The following is a 14,990-nucleotide window of genomic DNA, read 5'->3' as shown; positions in this document are numbered from 1 at the left end:
TTGTTCACTGTAATACATGCACACAAATAGATAAATTAAAATAAATCGTACAAAATTTTGCACGCACTGCGTTGTGATATGCCGAATGAAATGTCAAAATGACGCGATGCTTCTCTTGCATTCTTCTCTGATGTAGCGCCATCTGTCAGTCAACAACATAAATCATTTCGTTCGAGATTTTTATATATATATATATATAGATATTATATTAACCATGTTAACGCGCGTGTTTGAACATGTACCGTTTTAAAAAAATATCGGTTAGGTACAAAGGTTAGGTATTCAAACACGCGCGTTAACATGATCTTACTCCCTACTTCAGTTTTAGTTTGTCAATTTATGCCTATGCCCTTATGTTGTAGCTTAACCACTGGGGAATGCCAAAAGAAATTGCGTATTTCAAAAAAACACTACCTTATTCTTAGGTCAATAATTATTATAAAGCAATCATTATTCGTAGGATGTTTATCACACTTGAATGTTCAAAGACATAGATTATAATAAGTATCTTTAGAATTATATTATTCAAATGTGTTAATCTTGCCCATTTTTTGAATAATAAAATGCCTAATTCTTGTCAAATTTGGGATCACAGAGATTATCAATATAATTTTTTATTTTAAATATTTCACTATAATAATGTCAACAAAAATTTTACTAATGGTTTTATAAATGCGTTTAAAATTAATAAATGTAAAAAATCTTAACACCACTGCATATTGATGTACTGAAATATGACTATATTCTAAAAAAATAGAGCGAGAGGTTTAAAAGAATACTATTTTATGTAATAAAAATACTTTATGCAGTCATCAAATGTTTAAAATAAATATAAAGGATAATAAGTCTTCAAAATTATATAAATAGATTATCTACAACGTTTAAGGAATGTCCAGGGTTGTGTTTTGAAAATGCAATAAAAGCTCCATTTTCACCTACGCTGAGCATGTCCCCCCTTAAGAAATAATGGGATCTCCGAAACCCCGAAAGACTAAAAAAGTTCTCAAGATTCGGAATTAATGGTTTCCTGTAGCGGTTCCGCTTCCAAAATAATTAAAGGGTTTTCAAGGTTATAGAGTTTGGCTTCGGTTCCATTTTCTAGCTCTGGTTTAAGCATGTATAATCGTTTCTTAAAGATGGCCGTCACTTTCTAGAAAAATACTTCTTGATTGATAGTTGTTAGTTCCAATTATTACTACTGTAAACTATATTTGTCCGTCGAGTTGATAAAATCAATCGAACCGGCCAGTACGAGTGGCTATTAAATATTTAAAACTCTACCGATGAATCGTACTAAACTGTTGAAAAACTCTTCTCTATGATCCGCGAAAGAATAAAATCTAAACTTATGTCCACTCAATCGATTATTAATACATTATAAGAACGTTTAATTTATTATATTTTTGAAGGACGCTCGTTATTGTAAGGTCATGGGAATAGTTTGGGCCTATATAGGGTGGTGCGAAAATAACTTTCCCGTCCATTTTTCTTATAAATTTGAAATAAACGCAATGTATTCGGATGAAAGCTTAACAAACCAAATGTAGGTGCTGCAGAGATAAGCAGAAAATATGAGACAAAATTAATATTTAAAATCAACGATAAACTCAAATTTCATATTATTTAATGGATAATTATGACAATTATTGTTTTTCATTCAAATTTAGTTTATTATGTTAAGTATTAAGTGTTAAATATTTTTATTTGTATCAAATCGAGCTTCAATATTCTATTGGGGTCTAGGACGATTTGGCCACGGAATTCGAAAATAAATAGACGTTAGGTACTTTAAAAATAATATTCAATAATATTATTTATATTTCAATGATTATATGATTTAATAGTTGGTGAGAATGTAAATATGCAGACGTAAACAATGATTAATCGTGTATATGTTTAAGTTCCAACGAAAAAAGAGTTTTTTATTTTATATAAAGTCTTAGGCATGGTAATTCTCAATCCGCGATAAAGAATACATTATGTTAAGAGTAAAATGAATTCAAACTACAAAGTAGTAGATAGAAACTGATTAAAATACCTCGTCTACACGTGTCTACGACAGTGCGGCGTGCAATTGTCCGGAGGCCAATCGTCCCATTCCCGACAATTGTCCTCAGTTAGTAGCGTGATGATTATTTTAAAAGAAATAATACTTTTATCAATTTTAATTGCACATTAAACCGATACTTAAATTTGATATAGAGATTTTCAATGAAGATATCTGGGATTTTCAACACCCCAGCATATCTTGCGATATATATAAATAAGGCTGCAATCGGTGGCTACCGGCAACTACAGAGGGTAGTTTATCATATTTATGTATTATAATTGTTGCAACAAGTTAGCCGTCTAAACTGTCAAAATTCCCTATCTCGCTCTAAAAGTTAACACAGCCAAGAGAGGTGCTGTTAAAATATAGCATTTTTTGACAGTTCAGACGGTTAAATTATTGTAACAATTAACCGCCTCAATACATAAATATGATAAACTAGCCTCGATAACAACCCTGTGTATAGAATAGATGCGCTGGGGGACTAATTTTATAGATAATTTTTGCTCATTGTGGTACAGTGTATTTGTCCATAAGCTAAAATTAAAAATTTAAATCAAAAAAGATTTATCAAATAAGAAAAATACTTTTGCGTTAGTTTGTATATCGCCCGAATGGGTGAGTTGGTCGACCATATCGTTTCTATCAACGTCGTCGAAGTAAAAGTGGGTAATGCATTAAATATTAAATGCAATAATGACGAAGAAAAACTTTCTTTTATGCTTCTTTGATTCTATTTCCATATAATATATATTGTGATACTAGGATAATGGTACGGTGATTGGCAGACAACTGGATTTATCCAGTTGTCTGCCAATCACCGTGGTGTAGGTATTTAAAATTAGGTACACTTCATTTACGGTCGGGTCTGACCAAACACATTTTTACAGCGTTTTTATTAGCTCGTATTCTTGTTTGTCCGGTGGTTTTTTGTCCAGTATAAATCTTGCAATCGATTTTTAACTAACTTTCCGACTAGATAGGCATTTGAAACTTTTAGAATATATCAGAACACGATGCCAATGCATTCTTTTAATACTTTTAGCCATCTTTAAGCAGAATTGAATTAATTTTTAGTTAATTCTGTTTTGTGTGGACAGTTATTTCAGAAAAATCCGTAAAAAGTAAAAGACTATTATTGGTTGCTAAGGGGGTGGTCCTAGCAACCAAATTATTTATATATACGTGCGTTACTATGGAAATCAAAATGAAATGTGAAAATGACATTTCAGTATTCTATATTTATTTGTTTGTTTGTTTTTTATTTACTTCATTTCAAGTACAAGTTTGAGCAAATTGAGCATAATTATTCAACAGAAAATTTAAAAACGTTGTATATAAAGTTCTTTTTATCTTATTATTATTTATTATTTTAAATCCCATTGAAGAATATTTATATAGTATTATACACCGTTATAAAATTGATTTTTAACATATGCGGGGCTCGAGATTGCAACACGCTCTCTCAGCCTGAAAAAAGCAAGCCCCGTGAAGTTAGCAGGTCACACACCTAAAGTCGTCTCGACTGCGACACTTTTATTATTTCATTTTATATTATGTAATTTAATACATCTACGCACACAAGTCGAATGCAACATTTTAGTTGAAAGAAAAAACAGCTGGTGTCGTAAACAACACATTTAGCATGCAGAGTTTAATTTTATTTTTTATTCATTTCGGCTAGACGTGTGACGTGACTGTCTTGACATGACCTCGCCTATGCGCGCAGAAGAAAGTTCTTAAAATATTCCGCCCAGATTTGATTTATGACTATTTCCCAGTCGAGACGATTTTCAATGTGCAACCGGGCATACATGTTGAATCGGACACTCGGTTACTTGCTAACAGTGACACGGTGGAAGGACGACTGCTCATCATGCACTTGCAGTCGAAGTGCTTTAGTTACCGTTTTCGCCAGGAGACAGCGCATCTTGCTAAAACGGCGCCAGTTTCAAACAACATTCGTATACTCGAAGACTTATAATATTTAAAGGCCGCACTAAAAAACGCATTTCATTGCTGTTACGAGTCTAAAAAGAATATTTTTTTACCACGATCGATTGTGAGAATAATATCATGCCTTTACAAAGTAGCGGTTGTATTAGAAGAATTTTATTTTTAACGAGAATTGAGTATCAGCCACTTACTCAACGTATTAAGTATGTAGTTTGGGTCCATACACACATAAAAAAACAACATGACCTTGGATTTAAACCCATGACCTACGACGTTATAAGCCCGATTCGTAACCTCTCGGCTATCGTAGATTCATTTAAGACTATACTTCAGCTGGGGTACGGTCTAAAAAGATCATGACTACGCGACGCGAAGATTGTGCAAAAGACGCATGCAGAACAAAACATAATTTGTCATAAAAATTCAACACGCGTCCATTTAATGTTATGTTTATTGTTCTATTAGTAATAATAATAATATATTCATTGACATGTTTTCTTTTTCAAATAAATGGGTAACGTTTTTAAGTTATTTTTACACGATTAAAGAATTCATTCCCCCGACGCCATCACAAAACAAATTGACGTGTTCACAGCTCAACTTTCGCTCTCCGATTGCCAGTCTGAAATTTCGTCGCGCCTATAGTTGAAAATTATTTGCCGTTTCACTGAAATATGCTCTTAAATATTGTGCCATAATTATTATGATGCAAAATCACAAATTAAAAACCCCGCTCTCTAAAATATGTCTGCAATTATTTTGTCATTTATAGTCAGATGGTAATGCAACATTGTAAGAGTTATTTTCAGTAAAAACATAAAGGCTCTAAAGGAAAGAAAGAGGTCGCCTACATAATGGTCCGAATAAATGACGGACGCTCTACGGATTACCCAATACCCTCAGTTTACGGACGACAGGATACAGATCTTGTTGTGACAGTTTAAAAGGAATCACTATTTAAAAAGATACAAGACACCAAACATGAATAAATAATAGATGATTAAAAAAAAAACATTATTAATGCAAACCTATACGCGTAAGTGTACGTGCTACGAGGCCTCTACGCCGCCCCGTAGACGTCATTAAGTTTGAACCATTTAAATAGTTAATCTACCTTCTAGATTTAAAATAAATAACTGTAGATATCAAAAATTAATAGGATAATGTTAGCTTTCAATAATCACACTAAATAATGGTAAATAAAAACGTTAACGGTTTCAAACAAGTCTTTTGTATATTTCGATTTAATTTTTTCAGCTGCAATGAACTTTTACACTTAAATTCTAATGGATTTAAGTTTTGTATTATTCCATTTGAGTAATTTTTTTGCGACCCGGGTTTTGCCTTTGGGCATCTTCAGGCTTTGTGTATACTCACCAAAGGCGAACACACACTGATAACGAGCACTCTAACTTATATACTAAATCAATACAGTAAAGTAGGTAAAAACTCCATTACCTACCTATCAAGTCAAGGGTCATAATAACAAATGTAACAAACAAATTATGAATAGTTGAAGTGTTAGTAAAAAAAACCCCTATCTTATTAATCGATACACTCGATATGCATATTATAATAAATCGTCAAACCTAATAATAGATCATTAGTACTTATAAACAATAGTTTTTAGCTAATTTAAGATACGTATATATTCCATATTCAAAAGATATCATATAACAAAAACAACATATTTCTTACTCACTTTGCTTGATATAATTTCGCACCATATAGTCAACGGGCTCCAACATACGGAAAACTTTTATGACCTTACTATTTGCTCTGCAGTTGAAACATATGGACGCTATTGTATGGATCCTTGTAGCTTGCTAGTTTTCTTTCACTAATAATTAAATTAAAATTTAATTAGTCCTGTAAAATTTGATTTTTGTAGATTACTTGCTTTTTCATTTCTACAGTCGATATGTTAGTTAGGAAATACTGCAAAAAATGATAACGGCGTATATCACAACTGTCCAAATGAGTGGTTCCATTTGGTACTATTAAAGCGTTATGTCAACAACACATTAACTTTAGGTAATATTTATTTATAAAATGGCATGATTATGTGTAGACAGATAGATATTATATTCGGTTGTTTAGTTTATGCCTGTTTATAGTCATTATTATATTGTTATTATAGAGAAATGGTTGTATTACGTCATAGCCATTTGTAACTTCTAGAATATTCTAATTACTTCACTCTATCACGCCACTGCTTCGAAGCATAGGGGAAGCATACAATTTGTCGGTCCTCTTCCACATTCTACGCCACGTTGTGTCAACTCCGTTTAATTAAGATTTGGTTTTATAATAGCCATGCTTATATGGTTTTTCAAAAATATTGTACACACAACAGTCAAAGTTTATGTTTGCAATATTAATACTATCGACTGAAGGTACTTGATGGAATTTGAATTTAAATTCTAATGGACTTAAGTTGTTCCATTTAAGTCGTTTTTTTGCGACCCAGGTTTCGCCTTTTGGCATCTTCAGGCGCCGTGTACACTCACCAAAGGTAGTGTCAAGGTCAAATCAGTTGTGTTTACCTTTGGTGAGTGTACATGGCACCTGAAGATGCCGAAAGGCGAAACCCGGGTCGCAAAAATTACTTAAATGGAATAGTACAAAACTTAAATCCATTAGAGTTTATGTTTGCGTTTTGCCATTTCTAAAACAAACGATGTCACATTACAAAATAATAGTTTCTTTCATGAAAATCATATCATTTACTAAATATTTTAATTTCATTTCAGTTTTATTCAATGCACATGCATTATCCACTTAATTCACACATTCGATTAATTAATCATTCTTGTAGCTACATAATATTACAATATATCTATCTAAATACGACAAGTTTAACTTAATATCAGATATGTGCATGTTAGTTAAAAAGTAAATTACAATGTTTACTGTTAAGTGTAAGCATTATATACACATCTACAGAGTAAACATAATATTAACAGATTTTTATATGAGGAATAATAAACCATTCGCAATATTAACGACCGCCTAATACTGGAACAGTGGCGATAAGCTCACAGAGTTCTCTGCAGACTCCTCCAAAAATGACATGAAATACAAAACAAAATATATAATACTGGCCATAAAAATATAAGGAAATAGAATGGGACTCACTACAGAAATCTAAAATAATATGTAATGTTAAATTAATATTTGACTTTACTAATAGAAATTTTGAATATTTTCTACTGAACCAAATATTATTTTAATCTTTCTGTATAACCCACTCAATAAATGCAAAATACGTACTATGTGTAGTATTAGATGTTTGGGTTATCATCGTGTGTTATTTATCCTTCTTCCCTCGACGTATGTCGAACAAGGATCTGTTGTGTTGAGAGCAAACGTTGCTCAGAGTAAAAAGGGTGATAGTGTACTGTGTCGGTTGTAACTAGCAGAGATACCAGATTGAATATTGGATTTTCTCGAAAGTGTCAAAAGTATAAACATAACCCATCCTCCCTATTAAAATTGTCAGGGTTCCTTTGCATTTCGATAGCTTTCTTTAGTAATCGTGAAAAATATCCCATATTCCGACCAAATATTTTAGTCTCAAAATCATGGCGTTCACATTCATGCACCTTACACTGCCTTAACCAATAACATTACCACTTTATAAGAAAATGCGAAGGTTTGGTTCATAATAATAAAATACTATTCGCCCATGATGATCGTGTGTCGGCTTATAGTGTCATAGGTTTGAATCCCGGGTGTGGAAAATTCACATTTTGTTTTTCAATCCAGAGTATGGACCTAATACATTGAGCAGGTGACCGATATTCATTTCTCGTAAAAACAAAAATCTGTTTATACTACCTCCACTCTGTGGAGCCCCATATAATCCTAATAGGATTAAACATAGTAATGCGCGTACTTATGTATTCACCCAAAATAAAATTGTGTCTTTGCACTGGGTCAGTGTTAATTTAATATAATTTATTAAGGAATATGCAAATTATTATTTAATTAGTATTTAAAATTTATAAAGGAAAAGTCAGACATGAGTACTTTAAAAAGCTTTGGTTGTCGTTCATATACAGTTTTAGCCTATGATAGGGCTAATGACTTATCAATAGTAATTATAGTGTGACAACAAAAATAAATTTACATAACCTTCGAATCGATTTATTGTAATTATTTATAATGCAAAATCTTGTTATTGTAATGGTGTGAATCTTTAATTTCTATCAATAAACTCATTGTCAAACAAATTAAAAACGTCAATGCAAACTTTCAAAACAACTATGTAAATAAAATGGCTTATCTTCGCTCAAAAATATCGATTGTTTTAACACGTTGTTCGAAAAGTAAACAGCAATTAATTGAATGGAAATTTGCTGTTTGATTACTGATTGTAAGAAATTAGCCAAGAATTTGATAACAACATGACAATTTATTATTGCGCCATCTCGAATTATATGGAACAATTAATATTGTATGCATTAAAATAACACATAATATCCGCACAATTGAATAACAATCAGACCCAGTTTCAATATTGTAGATACAGTTAGTAAATATTTATAACGCCACTTATAACTGGCCAAGTATTTTTTTCAACTTATACGCGGTGAAAATGATAATTCTGCCATTCTTGTAAGTATTGACATGTGTGTCCCTGAAAACTATCGTAAAAATCGGAAGCACAGTTGTTTGTTATCCCAAGGTGCATAACTAACCTGCCATTGATGATGCCAATTGCGAAGGCAATAACTCTTTTCAACCAAATTACTTCAGATATTGACATATTTCACATACGTGATGGTGACTATGGGTGGGCATTGTTTTATAAATTCTTAAAATAGGAATCTAATTCATTATTTTAAGAATTTACACTTTCTACTGTTTAATAACTTAATACTAATCCATTTCTTTTTTATGCGGTACTGTTTTAATAATATTTATTTATTTCTTAAATAATGTCATGTTGTGAACGTCTTAAATTAATATTTTTTAATGTTCACTATAAGTATGTAAAAAAATGAAAATTTGAAATTTTATTTGAATTTTGAAAATTTTGTGGTAAAATATTCTGATTCTATATTTTTATTTGTACATATTATAAATTAGCATCGCTATTATGATTGTATGTGATATATAACATTATGTAGACTTATTTATAGGCATTTTTACTTCATGAAATATCAAATTGATTAGGTACCTAGATCACTTTGATAGTGTTAACTGTCAACTTTTAAAATAATTAAGTATTACATAGTAGGTACGCAATCGACAATAAATTAATAACGACAAGAACCAGTTTCGTATATTTAAATGGACATTATCAGCTGATATTTTCAGTATATTAAATTTGTGCTTGATTAAAAAAATACAGTGTAGTGTTATTGTTTATTTATTAGGGGCATCAAATAATCAATACGTAATTATCTAAATATAAAACAATGATAAAGGATAATCTTTCAACTTAAAAACTAACGTACGTTCATTGAAAAATAGCACTTTATTATGTCATATTTATTTATAATTACTTTTTTAATCATACAAATGTAGATAGTTTAAGTTTTCATTGTATCAGTGATATTTTTCAATATATTTGAAAGCATTTTCTTTTAATTTCAAAACGATTTTTTTTAAAGAAAATTTAAATGCGTATAGCTTGAAATCACTTTTTATTATATCAAGTCGAGCTTTGGTATTGTGATCGTGGACGAGCGATTATGATTTTAAATTAATTGATTAATTTAAAACTGATAAAGGAAGACTAACTAAAAACTAAATAAAATATATTATATCATCTATAATTAACATTTATTTTTTTATATAACATATATTTGTCTTGATTTATATATCCGTCTGTCACTCTTTATGTAACGCATAAGCTGTCTCCCTCTGACGCATGTATATTTGCATGAGTTTTCGTCTTTGTTGCTTGGTCGCATAAATTGATCATCCATGTTGCATCCCTCACATGTGCGTTACGTATTTGCATTTTGTTTCGGTTTTAAAATTGACACGTTATTAAGCTATCAATTTGATCACCATAATATTGCTTTACTTATTATATAAAAAATAGTAAGTATTATCCATTGTTAGCTAAATAGTGCCACTCAGTATTTTTAAGCTAGTATTTTTTTAGCCATTTCTGATAGTAAGAAGATCATATTATGGGTATTCACGGAATTTTTGTAAGTAATTAAATAGTCCGTTTATAAGGAAATTTCCAACAGAAAAAGATACAACACAACCAAAAAGTTGTATTTAAATCTTGAACACCTAAGTAATTTAAATATTTTTGATAAAAGATGAAGATGATGATAAAAGATGAAAATTACTTCCCAAATCTTAATTCTCACATTTGATATAGATTAAAGTTTTGGCTATTCATTTTTGAGGTCAGAATTATAGGCACTTATTTGCATTTTGGAAAAGTGAGGCTAACGGTTTCTATTATGAATCATTTACGACACATTGCTCCATAAGAATGGCAAGCAAAGAAGTCAGCGGTCTAAAAAGCATTTCCTAGAAATAAACAGTTCGGCTGTAAACAATAAGGCTGAAAGCGGTTAGTTAGTGAAAAACTCTATCGTTCGATATTGCGCCGATGTATTTTGAATGAGGCGCAAAATATGAATAATTAAGAGGGTGAAATTATAGGTTGACTCTCGTAAAGAGGGTTGGGCTAAGGGTGGAGATGGGGAGTCTTAGAAAGTAAGAAGGCGAAACGTTTGTGTATTTTGCCATTACTTTTTCATATGCTTGTACCATGCAGTTCTATGGGACTCATATCACAGTAGAAATAAAAATTCGATACTACCTTCGAATATAATAGACTCTCGTCTGTTTGATTTTTTCATTAAATCGAAGGTTGGGTTATTTTTATTTTTGTGTGTATTTTATATATGTATTTTTATTTCCTTGTACCTGTTTAGATTGTAAAATTCATTATAAGATCGCAAATTTGATTAAAGTTGTATTTAAGTTCAAATTACACTGGCAAACTCGTAGACCCAATCAGATGCAACGACTCACGATGATTGTTTGTGCCGTTCACACCCGATCGTGAAATGTCACTTTGGATCGTTCATTGAAGTCATGGCCAAAATAGAATCAGTCCTTTTTTCGCAGATGATTCACTGAGTGATCGATGATAGTTGGGTCGAAGATAGTCTAGAGCGTACGTTCCAGAATCTGTCAGTTATTTGGTCTTTATAATATAATATAGTGGTGAAGACTCAAATATTATGTTTTTTAAATTAAGATCATTTAACCTTTTCATTGCCAGAAAAAATTAACAAATACAATTAAATTATGATGGGATACCTCTAGATCAGCTATTTTTGGAATAAAATACATGACGCGAGGAAAATGAAATAACAAATTGACATCTTTTCATACTGAAAAAATAAATATTGGTTTGAAAATATACATGCACTACTACTAACCTTGCTATGGCGTCAAAAAGATATCGTGAGTATTCGCTTATGGGGTGACTGTACATAAAAACTGTGACAAATAAACTCGCTCGGAGCACTTAAATGGTTAACATTATATTAAGGTCCTAGTATATTATCGTTATCATCATCAGCCCAAACTATTCACTATTTGGATGTAGCCGTCTCCGAGTTGAATCGGTGCATTTCATTTCCAGATAGTTCCGCAGAATCTATTTCATCGAGCCAGTGGCCTCTAGGAATATCTATAATATTTGTTTTTTATAATAAAATAAATCTAAATAATTAAAAAAACTATTTCCTTAAATAAAGGGATGGGTGCTTCATATTTTTCGCTATTCACTTACTTGGGCCGCGTTATGTATCTACATGGTAAGATACACTTGTTTTTTAAACTCCACTACATGAATATTTAATTTTTTTATCAAAGCAATAGCAAAATCGTTTTAACTTAGGCATCATTAGTGGAAAAAATATCAAAACTTTCAGAATTTATACATATTATATCAGTTATAAAAGTAAATGGATAGATAAGAAAATGTATTCTGTCTCTACCTATGCGTATAGTATTTAAGCAAAGGCAAACGGGCTATCTGAATAGTCTTGATAATGGTGTTACAACTGAAATAGCTATCGACAAACCTTTTTAAAAAATCTGTAGAATTTAATATTAATTATATTTTCATTTCTTTTAAAATGGAATTCTACCAAGTAAATGCTAACTCAATTAATAGATAAAAAGATGTTGAAGAAAAAAAATAGTGTTATAAGAATATTAAGTCTTTATCATATTGAAGTAAACCAAAGAAATGTTACTTTGGCTAATGATTAAATTAACAGCAAGTAATTTTACATTGCAGATTAATTTATAATATGATCGATACTTGTGGTCCTAAAATTATTTTAATTATGATAAAAACGCCTTTTATTAGTATTACAAACCTATATAAGTTGTCTATAAGTGAACCATTGTTGTGCAATTAACTGAGTGAGCTGTTATATTAGAAATAGATGGCTGTATAGTATTGAGATCAAATTCGTGTCTAAATAAAACACTTAACAATGCGTAATAAAAACTATCGGAATAAAAGGGAAAGACAGGTGAAAATGGGTTCATAAGTAATTTATAAATACAACTATATCATATAAATATTCTGGTAGGTGCTCGTAAGTATTAAGGCTATACCTCAGTTGAGGCATGGTCTAAAAGATCGTGGCTAGGCGATGCGCGGATTGCGGGTCGCTGGTGCAAATGACGCATGCCGAACGAAATATAATTTGTCATATAAATCCAACATGCGTCCATTTAATGTTCTGTTTATTATTCTATTATTAACAATAATAATATATTCATTGACATGTTTTCTTTTTAAAGCAAATGGGTAACGTTTTTAGTCATTTTTACACGATTTAAGAATTAATACCCCCGTCGCCATCACGAAACAAATTGACGTATTCACACCTCGACGTTTGCTCTCAGACTGCCAGCAAGTCCAAAATTTCGTCGCGCCTCTAGTTGAAAATTATTTGCCGTTTCACTGAAGTATCGCCTTAATCAAATATCTGATAACATTGTTGCATATAACAGCATTGTCAATCAATATCAAAATTAATGTTCTTATTGAATCTAATAAAATTGGAATATTACTATCCGAAATGCTCCAAGAGCAACGTGTTATTTTATATCTCAATGCTATACAGCCGTTTCTTTCTGATTATACAGCTTACGGTAAACTGCGTTATCGTCAAAATGTAATACGTACAATTTACATTATTATAACCTGAAAGATCAAATATAATCGTAAATTGCAGTATGCATAAAAGTAATTAAAGCATGTTATCATCATCAGATTGACAAATATAACTATACTAAAAATTATGGAATTCCTATTGAGGTGTTTTAATAAAGTAAATTATAGCGCGTTCATTATTACATTAGATAAATCTATTATCTAACCAACTCATAGCATAATAATAATTAAAGTGTATATTTAATTTAATGTATACATTGGTTATAGGTGAACGGAGAACGAAATCCTGGCGAAGTATACAAAGACTTCAGAACGGCAGTGCTGAAGGTGTTGGGCGCTCAGGAAAATCCTTCAGGAGCTGCGAACGGAGTGACAGGAACCGGTGCTGACGGAATACCAGGAGAAATAGTTGGCGTAGATCCTGCTCCAATAATGCCTGTAGCCGCACAAGCGATACCTAACATCATGCCGAGAGTTGACTCACAAGTTAGTAAAATAATTATTTCACCCAATCATGCCTCAGTTTCAGAGTAGGTATATAGGCAGAACAAGGGAGTCAACCATCGCCACTTCCTGTACTTATTGACATGTCACCTTGCCCTGGACTGCAGGATGAAGGCCTCCCATGCTCCCTCCACTCTTCTCGATCGTTAGTTTGTTCCTTTGCTGCCACGTGCATCTACCGAACTTTATGAGTTTCTCTAACCAGCGGGTTTTAGGGCATCTCGGTAGGCATTTAGTCGGCATTTGTCCAGCGGTTATCCACTCACCGAGTGACATGTCCAGTCATTGCCATTTCATCTGATTAGCGATCTTTATCCGTTTATTTTGTGATATTTACGCGTTATGCCCAACATGCACCTTTCTATACTAAGTTCCGCTACTCGTAATTTTTAAATTTCTTTTACATGAAGAGTATGTCTCATATGTATACATGAGCGTTGGTAGCACACGTTGATTGACCACTTTATACTTAAGACAGAAGATACTATTCAGGCGCGCCAATGCACTGAATGGAAGTTTGGTTCTGCGAGCAATCTCGTCATACATACCACCCGTCAATTGACATTTGTTGTCCAAGATAGATGTAGTTATTCACTCACTCAATTTGAGTACAATTGATGAGGATTGCTTTTGATTCAGCAAAGCAGTTTATCATTACTTTTTTATTTGACGTACTGGCTATGAAAAATATATTGAGTCAAAAAGCGAAGTCACTGATTCCAGTCTTACGCGTCATTCTCACTCTTCTGCCCTATCTGAATTGAGCTCATTTATCTATTCACAATTAATTGTGACTTTGACCAATTATTATAATAAATTTATTATTAAATATCAGTATCCCAAGAAGAATCAATATGCGGATATTGGTAACTCAGATCCACAATATAATAATATTATGTTCTTCACATTGCTTTACAACTCAACCTCGAGTCTAGGACATCATCAATTCTTTCCTTCAACTGGTCAGGTAATTTCCATCTCGTCTTTCATCCCTCTTTGGCATGTATTCTGTGAATTATAATATTATATGAATCAAAGTATTTTCTAGTAACAGTCAAGACAATTGCTTTTATATTGAATAATTTTATGGTATAATTTTTTTCTGAGAAAGTTCGATAACTTCTATTGTAGATAAATTCGTAATGAGACTTTTGACTCATAGTTTGACGACACTACTTAGTGAATACAGTTGAGTCATATCGGCGTTACTGATTGATTGTTCATAGTTATTAAAGATGCAGAAAGTAATTTAAAATTTAGAAACGTACTCACAGTTAACTGAACACGTGAATT

General features: G+C 31.7%; 1 protein-coding gene across 1 annotated transcript in view; it reads left to right on the top strand.

Moving 5' to 3' along the window:
• Positions 1-14,990, top strand: part of LOC147066515 (adenylate kinase isoenzyme 5) — a 90,451-nt gene that overhangs the window by 61,747 nt on the left and 13,714 nt on the right. The window contains exon 6 of the mRNA XM_085956212.1: positions 13,461-13,631. Within this exon, the coding sequence (XP_085812338.1) occupies positions 13,461-13,631 (171 nt within the window). The remainder of the gene's footprint in view (positions 1-13,460; positions 13,632-14,990) is intronic.

The sequence above is a fragment of the Rhyacophila brunnea genome, unplaced genomic scaffold (assembly GCF_057557595.1).
Source record: "Rhyacophila brunnea isolate RB1 unplaced genomic scaffold, BYU_Rbru_1.0 scaffold_5, whole genome shotgun sequence".
Classification (NCBI taxonomy): Eukaryota; Metazoa; Arthropoda; class Insecta; order Trichoptera; family Rhyacophilidae; genus Rhyacophila; species Rhyacophila brunnea.
Note: the sequence above shows the minus strand (reverse complement) of the source record. Positions and strands in the feature narration are given on the sequence as shown.